Source organism: Cyprinus carpio, chromosome B22, assembly GCF_018340385.1.
Source record: "Cyprinus carpio isolate SPL01 chromosome B22, ASM1834038v1, whole genome shotgun sequence".
Classification (NCBI taxonomy): domain Eukaryota; kingdom Metazoa; phylum Chordata; class Actinopteri; order Cypriniformes; family Cyprinidae; genus Cyprinus; species Cyprinus carpio.
Window position 1 is genome coordinate 29,501,221 of NC_056618.1, and position 24,212 is coordinate 29,525,432.

At 38.5% G+C, this 24,212-nt stretch overlaps 1 protein-coding gene across 4 annotated transcripts; it reads right to left on the reverse strand.

Annotated features, from left to right (window-relative positions):
• Positions 1 to 1,272: 1,272 nt before the first annotated feature.
• Positions 1,273 to 24,162, reverse strand: LOC109047606 (leucine-rich repeat protein SHOC-2-like). Of its 4 annotated transcripts, none has more exons than XM_042749934.1 (9): positions 23,852 to 24,162; positions 7,641 to 8,619; positions 6,608 to 6,745; positions 6,272 to 6,402; positions 5,972 to 6,160; positions 5,664 to 5,786; positions 5,414 to 5,551; positions 4,025 to 4,142; positions 1,273 to 3,937 (listed from the first exon to the last, which is right to left on the reverse strand). In XM_042749934.1, the coding sequence occupies exons 2-9, from the start codon at positions 8,278 to 8,280 to the stop codon at positions 3,729 to 3,731; spliced, it is 1,686 nt and encodes a 561-aa protein (XP_042605868.1). In that variant the 5' UTR covers positions 8,281 to 8,619; positions 23,852 to 24,162; the 3' UTR covers positions 1,273 to 3,728. The 4 variants fall into 4 exon arrangements, with proteins under 4 accessions (XP_042605868.1, XP_042605866.1, XP_042605867.1 ...); XM_042749932.1 differs by lacking the exon at positions 23,852 to 24,162 and adding an exon at positions 21,811 to 21,941; XM_042749933.1 differs by lacking the exon at positions 23,852 to 24,162 and adding an exon at positions 17,418 to 17,881.
• Positions 24,163 to 24,212: the final 50 nt, after the last annotated feature.

Sequence of the window (24,212 nt, forward strand, 5' to 3'; positions counted from 1 at the left end):
TAGACAGATACATAGACAGACATACAGATAGATAGATAGACAGACATAGATAGACAGACAGATAGACAGACAGATAAATAGACAGACAGACAGATAAATAGATAGACAGACAGACAGATACATAGACAGACAGACAGATAGACAGATACATAGACAGACATACAGATAGATAGATAGACAGACATACTGATATACAGACGTAGACAGACAGATAGATAGACATACAGACAGATACAGACAGACAGATAAATAGACAGACAGATAAATAGATAGACAGACAGACAGATACATAGACAGACATACAGATAGATAGATAGATAGATAGACAGACATAGACAGACAGACAGATAGACAGATACATAGACAGACATACAGATAGATAGACAGACATACTGATATACAGACGTAGACAGACAGATAGATAGACATACAGACAGATAGATAGATAGATAGATAGATAGAAAGATAGATAGATATGAGTTTTATATACACTCTGGCTGAAGCCATAATTTGAAAGCATTATTGATTTGATTATTACTCTGAACTGATCATTTGAAAATGTATGAGGGGTGAGAGAGGAGCACATTTGACATTCGTAAGGCAGTCAAATGAACATTTATTTGAAGAATGTTTATCAAAGCAAAGACTTGATCTGATGGAAGAGGGTCCTGTTACTTGCTCAGGCTGAGTCAGAAAGAAAGAGAAATCAAGAGACACCTTTAAGGCTGTTTTTCTAGAGAAAGTGTGTTAAGACATGACCGCACAACACTTGATACCCTATGAAGGGTCAAAAAACAAACAAAAAAAAACAAAAACAAACATTTTGCAGTTACGAAAGAGCAACATTTTTATCTTGTTTACTTTTTTTTTTTTACATCCCTATCCACCCAACCAGACAATTATGAATCTTAAAAAAAGAAAAAAAAATGAAGAAAGAAAGAAAGAAAGAAAGAAAGAAAGAAAAGAAATCTTAAAAAAAGAAAGAAAGATGGAGAGAGAAATTAAAGTGATTGTTTAATATAGATAGGAGGTAAAGTTAAAATGGTTGTTTACTTTTAATAGCATGTGTTAAAAAAAAAAAAAAAACATGGAAAATTAACTTCATTTACACAATTTCTATGACCTTATGCACAGACAATATATAAAAAAAATAAACCATACCCTTAAGCTCCAATCATAAGGATTCACCAGAACAATACAAGATCAAAATTAAAATCGCCACCCCGGCTGATTATAACCGCGCTGTCAGTATTCACCATTGAAAGTAGAAAGTACAACTATAATGTTTTATTGTCTTTTTGTGTATACATTCCTGATTTGTGATGGATTTTCATCCAAAACCTATCATACTGTTAACCTATGTAAAAACCAGCCCCACTCCCCTGCATAAATGGCACATAAATGCTGAAAAAATAAAATAAAATAATAAACTTAAATGGGACACGTCACAAAGCCGCATCCCTAATGCACATCTCACTTGAAGTACTCAAAGGCATTTATTGTCACATAATAATTCCATTTTGTTAACATCTAACTATTCCCTCACACACACACACACACACACACACACACACACACAAAAGAAAAATCAAATGTACAGTTCTAAGCTTTTATACAAAACCAGGAATGCAATGCCTCTGGTGTATAGTTAAGCATGAACAGAGAAAGCCCTTTTTACAGAGTTTGTATTTTTTTTTGTTTTTTTTTTATTCAGTGTCTGCGTCAGGCGCAACATATGCACCGAGCAGGTCCAGAGGAATTTCATCTGTAGCAGAACGTCTATGCTGGTAGAACCGGCCCGAGAAGCCAGTCCGTATCGACTCACGCGGGCCGGTTCTTTTACAGCATTACGTTTCTAGGAGGTCCATAAGCAGCAACAGGTTCTGCTGGTTGATAAAAAAAAGCAGCGATTTATGTCCTTTTCATGGCCCCACGAATGCGAAGTGCCTCTCCAAAGCCTTTACACTGCTGCCGATGTACACAATGTCCTTACGAATCAAAGCGAGAGGAAATGTAAGAAAAAAGAAAAAAGAAAAGAAACAGTGTGGACACAACACATACAAAATACATTTGGCTTGATAAACTAAAGTGGAGGTGGGAATTTACAGTCACTCGATATAATACTAAACCAAAAGAAATTCCATCTTGCGCGAAACAGCTCCATTCTTAAAAAAGGTGAAATAAAAAAAGTTCGCAATTCGTATAATGGAAACATTTGGGTTTTTAATTGCAATACTTGATGATCTGCACCATTTGAAACTGATATGAATTTTTAAACATATAGAAACACAAACTAGTCAGACAGAAGTTTAAATCAAAACATTTAATAAAGAGAAATGGCGTCAAAGCCTTGAAAAAAAAAGGTTCTTAATAGAATGTTATCGTTCGAATTTGCTGAGGCAAATTTTTCATTCACTGTTATAAAATATACATGATAGAGAATTAAAATAAAAGATAAAATACTTTAGAAATAATAATAATAATAATAAATGCCCCCTTCCATATGTTTAATCGGTAACATGAAATATCGCGACCCTTTTACTTGAGGAGGATGCCAAATATCAATACAAAGTGCATTAAAAGCAGCAGCATAAGAGGGAAGGTATGTGGGACAAATGGTGAAAAAAAAAAAAAAAAAACTGTAACCATTGTTTAATATTCTGTGAATTTAAAACCAGAAATCATGCGGTTTAAAACCAGTCCGATGACACAGACGGAAAAAGGGACGGAAGTGATGTTGAATGGGTGTTTGGCATTCCTCACAGTAAACGTGGGCCTTTAATTGTTAGCACTGTTCAGCACCTGATATGTAGATGCGACTCTCACCAATAGACACAAGCAGAGCGCAACACTGTGGATATGGCAAACAAGTAAACAATCACAAGACCCCCGAAACCAGACCCGCACCTCTGAATGACACGCTAGCTTGCTAAACCCATGGTGTGATCGTTGTCAAAAACGATTTTTGATTCATTTGTTGCTTCACTATTTCGGAGAAAAAAAAGATTGCAGATTCATTTTAAAATGTTGAGCGCAGCAACACGTCCCGATAGCGAAGATGAATGAAATATTTAAAAAAGGGAGCGATAAAATAATCAATAACAATGAAAAGGAATTACAGAATAAATTATAATTTTGTAAATTCAGCCTTTTTGTATTAAAAACCTCTTGGATAATAATGTTCAGACAAAAACCACCCAACTGCACTGGATAGGCACAATTCTAGAATAACAATTAATAATAACAATAAAAAATAACAAAAATTTGTTCACTGCTTCCAAACAGGTCCTCTGTACAATAAAATTCTTTTGGTTGTGGGATGATAAGAAAAAAAAAAAATCTCTGGCTAAACAAAAAAAAAAAAAAAAAAAAAGAAAAAAAAACTTCACATACAGTATGGCGGCAGCAGCAGCAAAAATGAACTTGTAAAAATGTTTTGTTTTTGCATACAACTGTTTCCTGGCATCAAAACCCCTATAATAACTTTCAATAAATTGGCAAAATGATTGAAACATTTTAAGAGCGCCTCTTCAGAATCACTAATGTACATTAATTTTGGCAACTGAAGTCTAGACATTGTTTACTACGGGGGTAAAGGGGACCTAACTGGCTGTGATTCCTCCATCGACTGGAACACAGTTAAGCAGTTTCTTGTCCGAGATATAATGACGTCGAAGGTAACGTCGTGTGGCGAATCGGTTTCCTCTTTGTACAGTGTGTGAGTCGCCTCAGACCATGGCGCGGTAGGGACCCTGCATCTTGAGGAACTGGATGATAAAGGACGGGCCTCCGGCGACGATCTGCGGCGGGAGGTGGCTGAGGGGACAGTTCTCTATGCTCATGATGGACAGCTTACTGCAGAGCGCCAGCTCGAACGGCAGACTGTGCAGGTTAGGGTTGTCGTTCAGGTACAGGTCCTCCAGGTTCTCCAGTGTACCTGTGGGTTGGAGAGAGAAAGGCTTTAAGCGAGTTGCGTATGGATCGGTGTGGCCGTGTGCGTTCGAGGGCAGCGGTGTGCTCATACCGATCTCCTCAGGTAGGTGCTGCAGCAGGTTCTCTCCCAAGCCCAGGTACGTCAGGTTGGTCAGGTGACCAATTCCTCTCGGCAAAGTGGTCAGCTGATTATTGGTCAACACAAGTTTCTGTAAATAAATTTTGAGAAATGAGTTTCACCCTAAACACTATAAAAAGCATCTATTCAGTTTCCCCACAGATGGGGCAATCCCAGAAATCACTGCACCAAGCAAAATAATCCATTTGTATTGAAATAGGGGAAATTGGATTTCAATGCTTTTGCATTATCTAGCAATACTTTGGGCTGAGAATGAATATGCATAGAAGCATTTCCCCATGAAACTTTGCGTTTGCTCTTAAAACTTTTGCATTCTCTTGCAAAATGTTTGTTCCTCTAAAACAATTTGCATTAGTTCACAAAACTTTAGTGCTCTTACATAAAACATTTGCAGTCCCCCAAGAAACTTTGTGTTTGCACAAACTGTTTGCTTTACCCCAACATACTTTTCGTTCACTCTTAAAACCTTTGCTTTCCTCAAAGAAACATAGCGTTCACTTTTACAATTTTAGCATTCGCAAATAAAACTTTTGCATTCCCCTAAGAAAGTTTGCATTCATCAGCGCCGACAGCCTAGTGGGCAGTGCGCCAACAAATAATGCTGTTGCGTTGCGGGCATCCCAGGTTTGAATCCCAGCTTGAGGACCTGTCCTGATCCCACCCCCTCTCTCTCCCCCACTTCGCTTTCTGTCTATCTTAAAGAGGCAAAATGACAAAAATAAATCTTACAAAAAAGTTTGCATTTGCTCAAAACTTTAGCATTCTCACATGAAACATTTCCCCCAAGAAACTGTTCGCTCTTAAAACTTGTGTTCTCTTGCAAAATTTATAAGTTCCCCCAATAAACTGTTCATCTGAGTTTGCTCTTAAACTTTTGCATCCCCCCCAAGAAACTTTGCACTCACTTTTAAAACTTTTGCATCTTCCCAAGAAACATTGTGCTTGCTCATAAAAGTTTCGCGTTTTCTCACAAAACGTTTGCGTTCCCCCAAGAAAGTTTGTTTGCTCACAAAATTTCAGTGCTGGAAATAATACGAGGTGGGAGGAAGAACTATATTTTAATGCTTTTTTGAACAAACACAAAGTTTCTCGGGGAATGCGATACTTTTGTGAAAAAAAATAAATAAATAAATTCTTCTTCTACCTCATTTTTCCCCATCCCTATGTCCCCTTTAGGGGCTCTGCACAGTACTGCAAAGTATCAGTACATTTTTGTGTCCATAATATTTTTTGTTTATGTATCTATCACTTTTTGTTAGCTTAGCAACATACTAACAAAAGACTCCAATGGAAACAACTGCACTGCCTTAAAAAAGCTGATCTTGTAGACAATTGTCCTACCTGAAGATCTTTAAGGTAGGCAATCTCATTGGGGAGGGACTCCAGTTTGTTCTCCTCCAGGTCAAGCTCCCGCAGTTTCCGTAAGTTTCCTATCCCATGAGGCAACTTCTTCAAAAGATTGTTAGACAATATGAGGACCTGAAGGAATCAAAGGAAAAACGATGAGCCAAAATACAGACCCAGCCACATGACAAAAATGGGGTTGCTATCATGAAACTGAGTGATGGTAAGATACAGAAGAGCATGTCACCTCTAAAGACACAAGTCCACAGATATCCTCGGGAATCTTGGTAAGCTGGTTTGTTGCCAGGTTCAGCTCTACCATACTGGTCCACGTCCCAAAATCCAGCGGAAGAGACGTTAACTGGTTGTCCTATAATCATAGTTTCAAAAAAGGATGGTATGGTTTACAATTCTTTTGCTTGATCATGTAAACTAACCACAGTGATGACAGGGTGCAGCCTATTGGTCCAGGTCTCTAGTGATGTGTGTCCTTCAGGGCAAGTTTGTTACCTACATATCTTCAACAGTGATCTTCAACAGTAGATGCGCTCTCACCTTCATATTGAGTTTGCTGAGCACTTTGGCTCGGGAGAAGATGCCAAAAGGGATCTTGTTGATACGGTTGTGCTCCATGTTGAGTGAGTAGATGGTGGAGAACTGGGATGGGCCGCCCGCTGGGTAAGACTGGAAGCAGTTTCGCGCCAGCGTCAGACTCGTCAGGTTCACCAGACTGGAGAGAAGACCCTGAGGAAAAACAGACAGGGATCAATATAATATTAATATAAAAGGGGACAAGGATAAATTATATAGAACTAATAATTATTAAAAGCGGTAATGAGCTAAACCAAGGCTCACCTCTGGTAACACTGAGATATTGTTGTTTTCAAGGTTGATTTCCTCCAGCTCTCGGCACTTCGATAAAGATCGAGGGATCGCTGATAGACGGTTGTACCTCAGACCCAGACGGTTTATACTCGACAAGTTACCTGAAACAGTAAATGAACAGTTTATGATTCAAATGTGTAAACTGTTAATTTAATCTAATTTACATGGACATCTATGCATACTTTCTCCACTGATGAGATTATAGGCTACTTAATTATAAAGAACAACTGAACTCTCACCAAATGGCCAAAAGCAGAGCTGTATAGTAAAATGTTTTTAAAGATTCCACCTTGAGTACATCCTCACCTATAGTCTCAGGGAGGTCGAGAAGTTCGTTGTGCTGCAGGTCAAGGTTGGTGATCTGAGTGCAATTGCCGATCTCTTTAGGAAGGTGCTCCAGCTGGTTGTGGGCTACATCCAGCGTAATCAAATTACAGAGCTCACCTATAACACAAGCCGGCAGAATCACCGTAAATGAACACTGAACAGTCACATGCATAATGATGCAAGAGATTTTGCACAATGATACTCATGTATAAATGAGATATGGTCAGATTTGTAAACCAATCAGAAGATGTTTTGCCTGCCAATCATTTTGAGGGGTCCCAGAGCAGCCCATATATGGGAAGCAGGAAGCTGATAAGATATTGATAAGTCAATAATTATTTTTATGTTATGGCCTATAACCCATAATACGATGAAACTATAATTGTGTACAATTTTGTCTAAATTATTCAAAGATAAAACAATAATAGATGCAATCATTTTAAATGCTACAAGTGAATTTAGACCAGAGCTGTTATTCATAACTAAAACTAAACCTATTCAAATTGCTTTTGAAGAAATGTTAAATTAATAAAATCAAAAATAAATTACAAAAAATACTAAAAATGACAAAAAAACTTTTAAAAATAGCAAAAGCCCATAAATTAATTCTAGCTCAACTTAAAACTTAGAACTAATTCAAAATGTTAATAAATACAACATTATATGAAAAAAAAACACTACAATAACACTGATTTAGGCATCACAATATTAAAATGTACAGTATTAAAATGAATATTCATTTTGAGATTTGCTAAAAATTGCATTAAGTTGATATTAAAATGTTAAATATGTAAAAATGTGTCCGTTTACTTTAAGTAACCGTAACATGATGCCAAATGTAAAAATAATGAAAATGAGCATGCACAGGTGTACAGCGTACAACACAATATCCAATATTGACGGGTACTAAAAATATTTGTAAAATATGTGCTGTATAGTGTTTCTGAAACTTTCCCCACAGACATAATGTACTTTTTTTTAAAGGAATAGTCTTAAGCAGCAGCTCACTCACCGATCTCTGCGGGCAGCTGTTTAATCTTGTTCTCTCGGATGCTGAGCATGGTGAGTTTGGACAGATTCTTGATGTCCTTCTCCACGGTGGTGATCCGATTAAAGCGCAGGTAGAGCGTGGTGAGGGAGATGACGCGGTAGACCACGGCTGGGATCTCCCGAAGCTTGTTGTGCCGCAGGTCGAGCATACGCAGCTTCTTCAGGTTGTCCAGCGAGTCTGGCAGGCTGGTGAGAGAGTTCTCGCTGAGCGCCAGCGTCACCAGTCCTGACAGGCATCCCACCTCAGCCGGCAGGCTTTGCAGCTTGTTGCTGTACAGGTAGAGCTCGGTCAGCTGGGTCAGCTCCTTGATGGAAGAGGGCAACAGATGGATGGATCTCTTGGACAGGTCCAGGCGCATCGAGTTCTCCTCACGGCACTTGTTCAGTTCCTTGCTGACTTCCGCGTTGCTGGATTTTTTGCGCGTACTAGGCGGCGGGTTGGGTCGCTTTATCGTGCTGTCCAAGGTGAAGGCCACCGCGGGCGAAGCGCCACTCGTGTCTTTCTTCCCGTCTTTGGCATCTTTCCCTTTGGTTTTGGATTTCCCTTCGGCTTTGGGTTCCCTCTCCTTAGAGTCTTTATCTTTGCCCAGAGTACTGCTCATGGCGAAAGCCCCGCTGCCCAATGGCACATGGGACCCTCAGTCTCTCGCTCGCTTTCTCTCACTCTAGTATTTTGTTCGCTATTCAAGGGCGTCGAACCAAAGGGAGGGGCGGTTATATCTGCGTGTGCTCATACATACCTGTGTTTCTTCACCAGCCTCGGTGGACTGAGCAGTCTGTATTCCTGCAGGGGTTAAAACTCCACCGGGACGACGCGTGTTTGTTGTAGTTGGTGTGGCGAGGAGGCCAGTAGCCTCATGCTTGTTCAAACTGCACTCTTTCCCCTCGGCTCGGCTACAGCTGTTGTGCACAGACGGGTCGCCGGGATTCACATCCTTTGGCTGTTAAACAAAGCAAATGGTTTCAGTTAGGATGCATAATACCGGGAATGACTTGCAGACAAAAGTTGTGTTCAGATTTCAGATGTGAGAAAGGTAAGAGCTTCCCTCAGTGACGCAAATGCATGAGCCGCTAACTAATAAACACACAGTTCCTTCCTGTATGCTTGTACCACAAGCTCTTTCGGGAAGAAGCGGCATCAGGCCGTCAATGGTCAGCCACTTCAGGCAATCGAGTGCAATTAAATCTTGAATCTCTTACGGCCATGCATCGATGATACTTTATCCCTAGGATTTGCAGGAACTTATTAACCACCCTGGAAGTAAAATTACACAGGGTGCTTTTACACTAGGAATAGCTTGGGAGCGTTTCACTGATAAGAATGCATTAGATCCATTTTGAGGATGTGAAAAAAGCCAAGCTGTTTTTCTTTCTTCTTTAAATCAAAAGCATAACTAGACCTGTCTGATTCCAAAATAATACAGTTGGCTTTTATATTGTCATTGTGCTAGAGCAAACTGTGATGGTTCACCCCCCCCAAAAAAAAAAAAGTAAGTCATTATTTGTTGCTCTAATGGCATATTTGTTTTTCAGGACACTAAATGAGAAATTGTCTGCTAGTGCTTGTCTATATAAATACCAGTGAACAGTGACTGGCTTCAAGCTTTAAAAAAAATTAACTATAACAGAATGATCCCTTACTACTTGTGCCATATTCTCCCAAGTGTTCTGATGGTATATGATTAAAACCAAAAATAAACCAAAACTTAAATGCAGTGTAATATGAAAATCCAAAATCCTGACTTTGGTCGTTGGTCTTTCTGCTCATGAGCATAAGTTCACTCCGTCTCACCCAAGAAAAACACACACAAGTGCATCACTTCAAGTTCATCTGTACCAAACAAACTATAGGCCTATGTGTACTTTTTCTGTAGACTCTATGCTATGATTCTGTGATATGTTTGCATCTTTTTTTTTTTTTCAAAATTAGAAGCTGGTTGCTCTTTACTGCCATTATATGGATGAGGAGAAGCAGGACTTCTTATTTTGTGGCCATTAGAGCAACACCACGGTAATTAAAAAATTGCCTTTTTTATTTTTAGGTGTAGCTACTATCCATTTAAACATTTTCTGGAAAATAATTTCGTTTCTTATTAGTTTGACAGCATGGCCAGACTAGCACGTCAGCGTTGACTGCGTAAATTTGACAATTTGTGTTGAATTATGCATCATATTTTCATTTATCCCCAGTAAGTGCAGCTAAAGCTCCCAGGTTTGCTGAAATGAGCGTCGTCAAATGATAGGAGTTAACCAAAGGATTAATCGACTAATCAGAAAACAATCAATAGATCTAGCAGGAAAGTAATCTTTAGATTAATAATAATAATAAAAAAAAGATAAATCAGTTGACAAAATCGTTACTTGCATCTTTATTTAACAGTGTATCTAAGACACTTAAAAAAAAAAAAAAAAAAACTATATGCAGATTTTTTTATTTTACCATCAAAACTCAATCGAAATATCAATTATCTAACAATTAGCCTAATCTAAATGAGTTAGCAGAGTTAAACAGACACATCACATTTGTTAAACATCAAAGTAAAAAAAATATTTAAATGAGTTAGCAGAGTTAAACAGACACATCACATAATATATATATTATATATATATATATATATATAGTAAAAAAAATAATAATAATTATATCTTAAGTGCATGTTTACTATGACAGCCCCAAAATACATTTTCTAAAATACTTTTTTCTGGTACAGTTTTTCACAGAATGGTTAGCATCCCTGAGCCCCAAGTTTGAAAAGCTGTTTACTTGCTCATAAAAAGACAAAGCAGCTTTGCATTGGGTTTCCATCAATTACAGGAACAGTAGCTTTACCTTTACCTGTGAGACGCTTCTTAAATCACAAATGACATTCAACACCCAGTAATCCAACAAAAACCACAACCAGCCCTAAACAGAAACGCATCAGCACTCTGCGAGATGCTATCTTTGCATAAGCATGTGTTCCTCTGTCCTGTATTGTGAAATTCTAAAGTGTGTGTGCAGTTGAAGTGCTCGGCGTGTGTGTGCCTAGTCCAAGCCCAGATCAGAGCTGCAGAAAGGTTAATGGCCGCAGGGAATAATCTTTGGGAGTGCTCTTCAAAGCTCAGGCCTCCCACAGGTCAGAAGACCTTTATGGCCAAAGAGTCCGGCTCGTCTGCAATAATAATAATAATAATAATGATAATAATAATAATAATGATGATGAAGTTATCTTGAATGTGTACATGAAGACTCGCATGTTAAGACACTGACAGACCACAAGTGCATCAAAGTCCTCACATTAAAGGAACAGTTCACCCAAAAATAAAATTTCATGACTCATCAATTGATCCTCTGCAGTGAATGGGTGCCGTCAGAATGAGAGTCCAAACAGCTGATAAAAACATCTCAATAATCAACAAGTAATCCACACCACTCCAGTCCATCCGTTAACATCTTGTAAAAGTGAAAAGATGCGTGTTTTTTGAGAAACAAGTTTATTATTAAGACATTTTTAACTTCAAATTGCTTCCAGCTAAAAGTCCATAATCCAAAATACTGCTTTCTCCAGTGAAAAAGTTGTGAATCAGGAAAGAAACCTGCACAGATTAAGCACAATTTACAAGACAAAACAGCTGGAAACTGTTCTGAACAAATATGATGGTGTATTTTGATATGAAAGGACAACAAGGGATGAATTTATGGATTATGGACTATAGATTCTGGATATTTTGGCCAGAAGTGACAGTTTTACATTAAACTGCTTTAACAATTATTTTTTTTCTTAGAAATGCGCAGCTTTTCACTTCACAAGACATTAATTGATGGTCTAGTGTGGATTACTGCAATGTTTTTATCAGCTGTTTGGACTCTCATTCTGACGGCACCCATTCACTGCAGAGCATCCACTGGTGAGCAAATGATGTAATGCTACATTTCTCCAAATCTGTTTGGTAAAGAAAAACTTATCTACATCTTTGATGGTCTGAATGTAGGTAAACTTCCAGCAAATTTTCATTTTTGGGTAAACTATCCTCTTAAGACCAAGCAATCTGTCAAACATTAACTGACCTTCCCTACCAGTGAATGTGTAACCGAGTTTACCTGAAGCGTAGACAAAATAACTTTCAGTTTCACGACCTTCTACATACTAATCTTGGTTACATCTTGAGGTGAGCAGAGTGCAAAAGTGAACTGCTGCAGTTTCTGCTGACCTGCATCTTTATACGCAGTCAAAAAAATGCTTTGTTTGCATTGTAAACAGGTCACTTTGTCAGCTACTTTGATGCCTTTGATTCATTGTAGGATCTGTATGTTTCCACTGTCAGCTTTAGATGCTGACACGCTTAAACCGGGACAACTCCTTTAAATTAGATGCAGGTAAGCCCACACGACTTCAGATAAGCTCCCTATAAATCCCAACGCTGTGATATTTCGCAGAAAAGCCACTTGATACCACTTCTGAGTGAGCCACTGGTTTCGCAGAACAAGTCTGCCACGAGGGAAGAGTAAAACAAAACAAACATTTGCAGATCAATATTTAAACGTACACAGAAAAAAAAAAAAATCAAAATCAAGATCCTGAACAACAGCATACAAATGTGATGTGACAGACAAACATCCATCTGACATTAAAAAAAAATGTATGCATGTATATATACAGATGCAAACACAAATTGTAGGTTTACATGTGGAGTACATGAGTAAACATATCCATGCATACAAGGGGTGCGACAATAAATCGATTCTGCGATTTTCCAAATGCATGCGATTCTCTCTGGAATCGAGTCTGAGCTTAGTTTTTAACAGCAGATGGCACTGTGTGCTTTAGAAACAGCTGTACTCTGCTTGCTTCCAGTTCCTTACACACACCACTTGAACCTAAAATATTCATTCATAAAATTCAAAAAAGCGAATTACAAGAGTGTTCACAGTGGGCTGTGTTTACATTAATCTTGCATCATAAAAGCATAAAAGACAAGGTACAAGTACATTTAATCACTTACATGACTCAGCCGAACGCACAAGTGCTCTTCTTCGTGAGCCTAGGGTGCCATCTGCTGTTAAAAACTAAGCTCAGAATCGATTCCAGAGAGAATCGCGATGCATTCTCAAAATCGCAGAATAGATTTATTGTCGCACCCCTAATGCATACTTTCTACTCTTTATTTTATTTGCTACAATTTCCTTTTTTCTCAATATGCCTGTTTTAGCTGATATCTAAAGCTGATATTTGTTCTATATTATCCGTTCAATTAAATTGAACATGATCAAAATATAAATAAATATATATATATTTTTTTTGTAATTACTCAGTTATTTCTATCAGCTATGAGTTTGCGGTCTAAATTTTAAAACTGCAAGTAATGATTATTTTGATTTTGACTGATTAATCTGTTGATTATGTCTTCAAATTATTGATTAGTCAAATGTTTAAAAATTTTATTTTCAGTATTTCCTTTAAAATTAGAAAATTGTAGGGCTGGGACGATAAATCGATGCAGAATCGATTCTTAGATTTTCAGAATGCATCACGATTCCTCTGGAATCGATTCTGATCTTAGATTTTAACAGCAGATGGCGCTCTAGTTTTTATCCACACACTCAAATGCTCATGAAGAAGAGGGCTAAAGAGCACTAGTGCATTCGGCATATCATGCAATTTCACCTCAGCTTAGAAGGCTTTTATGACACGAGATTAATGTAAACACAGCCCACTGTGAACAACTTTGTAATTCACTTCACCCTTTTTGAATTTTCTGAATTATTATTTTAGGTTCAAGTGTGTGTAAGGATTTGGAAACAAGCAGAGTACGGTTGTGTCTAAAGCATGGAGTGCCATCTGATGTTCAAAACTTTGCTCAGAATCGATTCAAGAAAGAATCGCGATGCATTCTGAAAATCTCAGAATTGATGCTAAATAATTTCTCGATTCGCGATGCATCGATTTATTTTCCCAGCCCTAGAAAATTGCATATCACGTCCAAAGTTGTTCTCCAAATCCCATGCAAACTGAAGACTATGAAAGCAAACATGCTATACATTATGGGTGAAAAAGGGGTAAAATCAACCCGATAACATGAGAAAAAACACCTAAACCTAACCTTGAGATTTCATGAAAACATACAAATTCAATCAAATTTGTCAAAATGTAAAATACTTACATTTTACAATAGATCTTGTAACAAATTATCGGAATTGAAAAAACAAAATGTAGGATGTAGACTTTGTTCAATGCATCAGTTGTTGAATGCATGCTGAGATGTGGGCGCGGTACTCAAAAAGTTGAGGCATGTGAACATGAGCTTGCAGAGGGCGGAGTTTAAAATTTTAACTCCGCCCTCTGCAAGCTCATGTTCACATGAGTCATGCATGCATGCATTTTTGAAGCTTTCCGGTGAAATTCTTAGACTTCTTTCTGGTGATGTATGCAGGATTTGTCCAATCATTTAGTCCATTTAAACTTTAAAAAGCTTCAAAAATGCATGCATGCATGACTCACTATTAGATCTGTAATATACACTTAAAATAGATGGCGATTTTTCATTCCATGCCAATTTAAGGACAATGTGCTTAAAGGGATAGTTCACCCAAAAATGAAAATTATGTCATTAATGACTCACCCTCATGTCGTTCCAAACCCGTAAGACCTCCGTTCATCTTCGGAACACAGTATAAGATATTTTAGATTTAGTCCGAGAGCTTTCTGTCCCTTCATTGAGAATGTATGTACGGTATACTGTCCACGTCCACAAAGGTAATAAAAACATCTTCAAAAGTAGTCCAATGTGACATCAGAGGGTCCGTTAAGAATTTTTTTGAAGCATCGAAAATACATTTTGGTCCAAAAATTATCAAAAACTACGACTTTATTCAGCATTGACTTCTCTCCCGGGTCTGTAATGAGCGCGTTCACAACACTGCAGTTTAGTGATATCCGGTTCACGAACGAATCACTCGATGTAACCGGATCTTCTTGAACCAGTTCACCAAATCGAACTGAATCGTTTTAAACGGTTCGCGTCAACAATAAGCATTAATCCACAAATGACTTAAGCTGTTAACTTTTTTAACATGGCTGACACTCCCTCTGAGTTCAAATAAACCAATATCCCGGAGTAATTCATTTACTCAAACAGTACACTGACTGAACTGCTGACCGAGCCAGATAACGAACGAAACATTGACTCGTTCTCGAGTCAAGAACCGGTTGCATCGGTTTTCGGATCACCGGTAGTTCTTTTCCGCGAACCGGTTCTTTCGGACAGTTTGATTCAATAAACCGGTTGCCGAAAACGGTTCACCAGTTCTTTTGCGCTCGACGTAATGACTTCATTGGCGATGACTGCCCTTGATTCAAGCCTTCGGTTTACCCGCGCTCATAACATTAGCACAGAATCAGTTCAGAATCAATCACCAAAAGAACCAGTTCGGTTCAGACGCGCTGTGTGTCATTCTGAATCACGCATGCGCAGTATCATCAGCTCCTCGGTTCTCGAATCGGACGCGTCCGACAGAAACGGTTCTTGACTCGAGAATGAGTCAATCTTTCGTTCGTTATCTGGCTCGGCTCGGTGTTCATCTTCAGTTCTCTCTGTAAATGGATTACTCCGGGATATTGGTTTATTTGAACTCAGAGGGAGTGTCAGCCATGTTAAAAAAGTTAACAGCTTAAGTCATTTGTGGATTAATGCTTATTGTTGACGCGAACCGTTTCTAAAGTTTAATTTTGATTAACTAAACTGGTTCAAGAAGATCCGGTTACGTAGAGTGATTCGTTTGCGAACCGGATATCACTAAACTGCAGTGTTGTGAACGCGCTCATAACAGACCTGGGAGAGAAGTCAATGCTGAATAAAGTCATAGTTTAGTTTTTGATATTTTTGGACCAAAATGTATTTTCGATGCTTCAAAAAATTCGAACGGACCCCCTGATGTGACATGAACTATTTTGATGTTTTTTTTATTTTTTTTGTGGTGGACAGTATACCGTACATACATTCTCAATGGAGGGACAGAAAGCTCTCGGACTAAATCTAAAATATCTTATACTGTGTTCCGAAGATGAACGGAGGTCTCACGGGTTTGGAACGACATGAGGGTGAGTCATTAATGACATAATTTTCATTTTTGGGTGAACTATCCCTTTAAAGAAATATTCTGGTTACAGTACAATGCCTTTGTGGCAATAATGTTGATTACCAAAAAATAAAATAAAAAACACATTTGACTTGCCCCTCTTTCAAAAAATCAAAAACTGAGGTTACGGTAGGTTACAACTGTATGACTCTGCTCAAAATTAATTTCTGAAATATGACAACTGTTCTGTTATAAATCTGTGTGCCAAAATAATCTCCTCATTTCTGACAACTGACTGAGAAGGCTGTAAACACTAGATTTGTTTTCCCAAAGATTTCTTTATAAAGAGCACTAAGAGAACTGTTGAGTGGAATCGGAACAGTTCGATTACGAAAGTACCAAACGACAATCAATCGTTCTGTAAAAGTACATGTCCAGATTGGTGCCCACACAAAAGACAAACCAAGCCTATAATATTGATCATCATCAGCCATAACATAATTATCAGCTATTAGGCAGTGCATCTCCAATGAAACATCCAAAGTACAGGAAATAAAACAGGATACTTAACATGCAGAAAACCGAAGTGATTCTGGATGTGTGTGGTGGGCGAAGCCTGCTGAACAGCGCTGTGAGGCAGGGGTCATCCTGCACAACTTTCTCCTAATCTCACATCCGACTGCAGGAAAAAATACATCTTTCTTACCACGCTTCGGACACACTTACATCAGCTCGCAGAGATGAGGCATCTGATATTTATGAAACAGATACCCAAATGCACACGAATCCCATCAAGACAAAAGCAAACGACTCTTGTTTTTTTAATATTGCATGGATGTGTGCAATACTGGTATGTTGCATAAAGTGTGTTTTAACACCTGAAAGTTCAAGGTTTCGCTAAATATGACTATTTCTTATGCTCAGCTTGACTAGGATGTTGGCTTTAAAACAAGGCTAAGAAACCCACAGAATGCTTTCTAAACAGGTAACAGATGCACTTCTACACACACACAAGCATAAACTCGAACGAGAACAGAGACATTTTACTGACACTCCTCAAATGAAAGACAGATTTAAAATGATCTGTGCCTCGCTATGCGATGTAAGCCTTTCTGAGAAACTGACAGAACATTGACACACTATCAATAAAACCATAAGAACAAAAAAGCTTTGTTAAGGCATATAACTTCTTGTGAACATGTCTGGATGTAGATTGGGGGCCTTAATATATCTCTACACATCAACGAGTCAGCAAAAGCTGCAAATGTTTAATTTCGTTTACTAACAGAGCAGATTATTAACCTAACGCACATTTACAAGTGTAATAAAACGTTTAGATATGGTAATCACACGCAGTATTGTCTGATGTGTGTGAAGGGGCTCGGAGTGCAAAGCGTCTGTTTTGATACGGCTAACTAGCTAACCGTTTCTCGCTATTAAACCACAGAAACCCACATAACTGTCATTTATGTCGACTTACATTATATTGGTGACTAAAGGATAAAAAGTACGAAAATACTCGAAAATGAGCGCATTCGCCGTGTCGTGATATTTGACGGCACATACAGGCTAAGGAAATCTCTCCGCTAGCATTAGCCACCCTTCAGCTGCGGCTAACAGGCTAGCAGCATTAGCCCTGCGCGAGCTCACACAAAAAAAAACAGCACAAAACACAAATGTCACCTCACGCTTCTCACCAAACGCGTACATTTGGGAATAAGCGGTCTCATCTTGACGAACAGCAATTCGGTTCCCGTAGCTGAGGGCGTAAATGTTCGTTCTTCTCCTCAGACAGGCCCTCTGTGAAAACAAACTGTCATCATCCGCCAAACGGCGCTCGAAGCAGCTCGAGCTCGAAGCGGGAAGAGCAGCTCAATCCGCAAGCGCGTGCGTGCTGGGAAGCCCGACTCGTTCGCGCGAATCGGTTCTTTCGAACGTTTCGCTTTAAACACTCGATTCAAGGAGTCCGAATCAGCAAGTCGGCATAGCTGCGTCCCAAATGACACACGATACACTATGTACTTATGCACTATGTAGTGGAGGAATAATATAAGGTCATTTCCTCTGTCATTTATAATGGCGTCTCACAGCCCTTCCCCCTTCACTACGTCATTAAAGCTTCCACACTTCCTTTTGATTATTTAAGTCAAAGACCCTTTCAAGGAAAGTCTGTTCACTCAGCAGCCATTTTGCAATGCCTCTGGGCAGCTCAAACAAGACCAAGTCCTATCTAAATGAATCCTGAAATCTCAAAAACTGCTCGCTAAGTCACGATTAAATTACATATTTCAAATCAGCAACAAAATCTGAAATGAACTGCCCCCATGAATGTTGTTTCTTATGCTCAAATAGCATTAAAAAAAGCTTATTTTTCCAGCTAGACCAGTCAATGCGCATGCGCAGTTATAACGCGCTTATGACTGCGTATGCACATCGGCTGGTCTAGCATCAGGTTTCTATGGGAACCGGAGCTTCTAAAGGCCGCTGCAGTGATGCAATGACTTAACCATTCAGCGATTGGCTCTTTCATTTAGAAGGCGGGACTATTCTGCCATATTGCGCGTTGCAGTTTCTGCCATTCGTAATGCTGCGTTCCAGGCAAGTTTTTGAGCCCGTAAGTCACGACTTCAAACCACGACTCACGACTTTGTAGCGTTCCAGGCAAGTCATGCCAAACTTCCTGAGCGACTTCCTTTATTGCAACGTTATATTGTCCGAAGATCTATCTTTCAACGTGTACCACTTGCATAAACACTGCATCCGTAGGCCACATTATCCGTAGGGGCTGTCATTGTTGTTTTTGGGGACTATGTGACGTCAGAGATCGGAACTGGGAGTACATCGATCTAGTACGAGTTCATGGGTGGGAAGTCACGGGTTTGACTGCCGTTCCGGTGCACTTTAACGGGTAGAAGGTTGGAAAAACACGGGTTATGGGTTGCCTGGAACACGGCATAAGTATAGTAGTGAACCGTCTTTGTATTTCTATAGACTTTGTTTTTAAATGCATTATTTGGATATTTAAAGCACTTTTTATTTTTGGAATTTTTCCAGTGTACACTACTTGCACTATTTATACTAGAAAATGTCATAGAATAGTGCACATGTACATGATTTGGGATGCACCTAAAGAAATTAAACCATTTTTTCCCCTAAATGTATATTATAGATCTTACTATGAACAATGGTTACATCAGGGTTGCCAGGTCTGGTTTTGTTGCCATACACAACCAGAACAACTGTTAATCAAAACTAGCCTAATTTATCCGCAGTTTTCTCCTCTGTCAAAATAGTATTTTGGAAAGATCAATCATTCAGTCCACTTAAAGGCAGGGTAGGTGATTTGGTTCAAAAACATTTTTTTGACATGCTCTTCTTTTGAAAGTCTCTTCACATCCCGACTGCAATCACTAGGTTAAGTCGTATAAGTGTATTTATATTGTTTGTGGAAGGCTTAGACCAAACATGTTCGTCCAATCATATTCCTCGGTCTGAGGGCAACAATGAGCTGTCCTACCTGCCTGTTAAATTATGTATTTGCAAGGGCAATTAAAGGCTCATTATTATGATTTAAATGGCTTACTAAATAAATGTGCGATTAGTCAATCAATCGCTTAAAATGAACGACTACTAGTTGACCAGAAGAATCTTTAGTTGAGGACAGCCCAAGTATTTGGTTTAGTCAATCAATCGCTTAAAATGAACGACTACTAGTTGACCAGTGGTTTATTTATTAGTAGTAAATCTCCCCCCCATTGGCCAGACGGCGCTCTCGCACGTAAAGTCTAAATACCCCCCCACAGAAGAATCCAGCAATTCTCGCATTAGCTAAATAAACAGAAGATTTAACTTTTTTCATTGATTCAGCATGACTTATAAACACAGGACTACGACAATATATGATTTATCTGAGTTCCTATTATAATTATTATTATAATTCTCATTTTAATAATGATGCAATGCTAATCGACATAGCCTTTATCACTGCTTATCTGTTTAAGAAGCCACATCATCTCACAGAAAGATTTATTTCAAACTCCTGACTGACGTTATGAAATGAGTTTGGAGTAAAAACATGTTATTAAATGCGGTATTTTCACGTGCTTTCAGATGGAGCAGCATTTACTACACAGAGCTGCAGTTCACTAAGAAGATACGCAAACAGCTTTCATTATCGCAGAAGGATTTCTTCAATTTCATAATCGTGCAATTATCTGCGGTTTTGATCGTTTGTTTGTAGTGGATTGTATTTGGAGTATGTCTGTCGTTTAGTTAATGTTGTTTTTTGTGAATGCTGGTACTTGTGATTTAATGTTGTTTAGATTTACTGCTTATTTGAGAAGATGCTTATGTGTATAACATTCGATTAATTGTGCAGCCCTATGCTTTGTCTTATAATGTTTTCTCACTGGTGAATGAGACGTGGTAATCAGACAGCTTTGCATTTAGTCCTCCACCAATGCCATCTCTCATCGTGTCGCTGGTTAGCCTCTGGTCTGCCTGTGCGTGCTCATGTGTTTTGGAGGAGGTGTGGCTTTGGAGAGTGATTTGCAGAGAGGGAGGGATCTTACGGTTTCAAAGCATTGTTAGCCTCTCCAAAATCCCCTGCCCTATCTTTAAAGTCCACCTCTGCAAGCTCGGGTTGATCTGCCACCACCTTTCACTGTAACACCCACATCTCAACATCTAATCAACAACCAATGCATTGAACCATGTCTCGCTAAATTTTTTTTATTTCGTTAATACATTACAGTAATTACTACAGTCTGTCGCTACTTCCGTTTTTATTGTGACTTTTAGTCATTAAGAAATTGTGTCCTCAAGTAGTCCATGATATCCCAGCGCACCATACTGCATACTCTACATACCTATTTTACTTTTCAGTCAAATCTTCGGGTTCACACCAAGTACTGTTGTAAGTTAAATTAATAAGATATTACATAGGTTGTAATTTGGAAGTAAAATGTAAAGTGTTACACATTTTATTAGTGCATCGATGAGTAGTATTTTGTAAAATGTGTGCTACTGCTAATTAGAAGCAACACAACTGTTGAACTGTGTCTCGTTGCATACAGACTACTGACTGAACAGATATTTATACTTTATTTTCCAAGTGCAAAATATTGAAAAAAAAATCAAATTGTTTAAATAAATGCTCAGTAAAATGGTCACTGGCATTTTTACAACAAGTGTGTTCCATTGGGTATTTGCAGACAAAACCACTCGGTCCTATTCAGTCTGCGAATGAATAGTTTAGGCTAATTCGTAAACAAATAGTTTAGTTTTCGTCCACCAGTTCAGTCAATTCACAAAGAAGATCCGATTCAAAAGAACGACTCAGTCGCGAATCGCATATCGCCAGTGTGCGCGTGAGCGCGCAGCAGCAGTCGTGCTCTACTGTCTGTTGAACTGACACTTAGGAAGGTATATTTATTTTACTTTTACTTTAACTTTTTTTTTTTACCATGTCTCTTTCTTTTCCGTCATTTGTGCATCCACTGTCACTTTATTTATTTATGTTTAGTATTATTATCTTTTAAATAAAAACGCTTACGCAATATTGTAAATGATAACAATCGTGCCAGTAAAGCTTTGCTGACTCTGACTCTATGACCATTTTGGGACAAATCACTCTTTTGTTTACTGTACAGACGCATTCCGCACGCATACTTGGCTTTCGGCGCCTTTCTTTTTATTCCCCCACTCTCTCTCTCTCTCTCTCTCTCTCTCTCTCTCTCTCTCTCTCCTCTCTCTCTCTCTCTCTCTCTCTCTCTCTCTCTCTCTCTCTCTCTCTCTCTCTCTCTCTTCGCAAGCCTACGGAATATGTAAAGAAAGAAAAGAAAAAACATTCTACACACACACACACACACACACACACACACACACACACACACACACACTAAAGCAGCGGCCATTCCAGGACTGAACAAAAGAGCGCATTCAGACCCGCCGCACGCGGACCGCGCCGCGTCGATCGCGCCTGGCCGCCGCAAGCGGGCGTTCATCGCGCCGAACATCAACGCCGCGCCGCGGAAGGTGCGATCCGAGGCCGCGTAGAGCCGCGAAAGCGCTTTACCTTCAGAGGTGTGCCTCCGCCGCCATCCTCGCGTCCTCCTCCTCTCCAGCAGCGCCGCAGCTCCGCTCCGCTCCCTCCCCAGCGCGCATCACGGACGTGTCACGAGACCTCGCAGCTCCGCGTTATTTGTGTTTGGGAAATAAACGCTTTAATATTTTTATATAAATCTATCAGTATACAGCCTCTCTAGTGTATAATTGTTTATGTCACGTATAATGTTTGTTATATACAGGTGACTTGTTCTTGTTAATAATAATAAAAACAATTAAAAAATGTTGATGACAGACGCAATAAAGTGCCCTCGGAGGGATCGGGGGAGAAAGTGGCTTTTTGGGGGACGGAAGAGTCACAAGCGAAGCCATGAAATTGAGAAATGTACTTTAATGTCGTAAAAATATCATCACACTAGTACAAAACAACAACATAATAATAATAATAATAATAATAATAATAATAATAATAGTCCAACTATTATTCTCCAACAAATAGCCTACATCTTAAAAACTAACAATACAATAAGAATAATAAACATAACCTTTATAATATTTATTGTATTTATTATTTTTTTTTTTTATTATTATATTATTTTTATTATTAAATTAACAACAACTACAACAATAATAATCATAATGATCATAATAATAATAATAATAGTCTAGAAGTATGCATATTTTATGTAAAATAACATTTCTAATTATTATTCTCTTTTAATTCTGAAGAAAAAAAATGACCAATAAGTGTTAAAAACTAACAATAAAACAACAATAATAACTAAAACAACAACAACAACAATAATAATAATAATAATTTTGGAGTAAAATATAACTAAAATATGTTCAAAACCAATAATAATATATATAAAAACAACAATAATAATAAACATAACCATAATATTAATAATAATAATTTAGGAGTGAAATATATCCCAGATGTGTTCAAAACCAACAACAACAATAATAATAGTAGTCTAGAAGTATGTGTATTTTATGTAAAATAACATTTCTAATTATAATTCTCTTTTAATTATGAAGTGAAAAAATGACCAATAAGTGTAATAATAAGTGTAATAATAATAATAATAATAATAATAATTTTGGAGTGAAAGATAACTGTGTTCAAATCCAATAATAAACTAACAATAAGAAGAAGAAGAAGGAGGAGGAGGCGGAGGAGGAGAAATTAATAAAGAAAAAATAAAATAGTAGCCTATCTGAGTAGATTATGTGAAGTGAACCAAACTGTAATTCTTCTGCACACATCTCCTCAGCAAATTCAGACAGACATAGGTCTGACTTTTAGGCAGCTCGCTTTATGAAGGCAATATCTATTGATTATACCAAAATAATAAACCATGCAAAAATGATTACCACCTTCATCAGCCCAAACATCTAACTTACCGTCGTCTGCTGATAACGCGTCAGTGTCGCCAGGCGGCGGCAGCAGAAGAGCTCGCGCGAGTAGAAGACGCTGAACCGGAAGTGCGTATAACACCAGCTGATGATGAGATAAGCGGTAAATCCACGAAGCATACTTTATGTTTTTAATGTCTATTTACAGTGCACTATCTCTGTAAATGCATAGTTAGCTAACAGTCGATTAAGAGCAGTCACGTTTGCCTGTCGTTAGTCAACAAGCTAATAGAAATCCGGCGACTCGATGCTCCTATAATATAAAGTTAATAAGGTGAAGCTTAGGAAGGCATTTCTGCCATATTTCACCTCAGAATTAAAAGAAAGAAGCATATTTCTTAAGATTGCATGTATGAATTAAGATTTATGCGTGTGTATTTTGTTTTATATGTGACTAATAATACATGATAGATTAGATTGTATTGCTGTTCATATATAAGTATATATGTGTGTATATATGCTTATTTATTTGCATGACATTAACAGGTTCCTCGCTGAAGCACAATGCCTGAAGTGAAGTCGATGTTCAGAGAGGTTCTGCCTAAACAAGGTGAGTTTTTCCACTGCTGTGGGTGAGTTGTTTTGTTCAGCAGACTTGCATTTTTTGTAGTGCACAGCTTTCAAAACCTCACCCTTATACAGACTGAGTTGAAGGACGTCCCACATGACACGCGAAACAACCGCAGCACTGGAATCCACAGCTCAGCTTTAGTCCGGATCTCGCTTCAGACACCCAGCGCATGAGGGGTGTGTTGTGTTTTGTCTGTGCAGGTCAGCTGTCCGCGGAGGACGTTCCCACCATGGTCCTGTGCAAACCCAAACTCCTGCCTCTGAAGTCTGTGACTCTGGAGAAACTGGAGAAGATGCAGCAGGAAGCGCAGGAGATCATCAAACAACAAGAGCTGGCTTCGAAGGAGCAGCAGCAGTCTGAGAGAGCAGAGTAGGGCACACTTCTGAGGGATGAAGTACACACTTCCATCACAACCTAATATC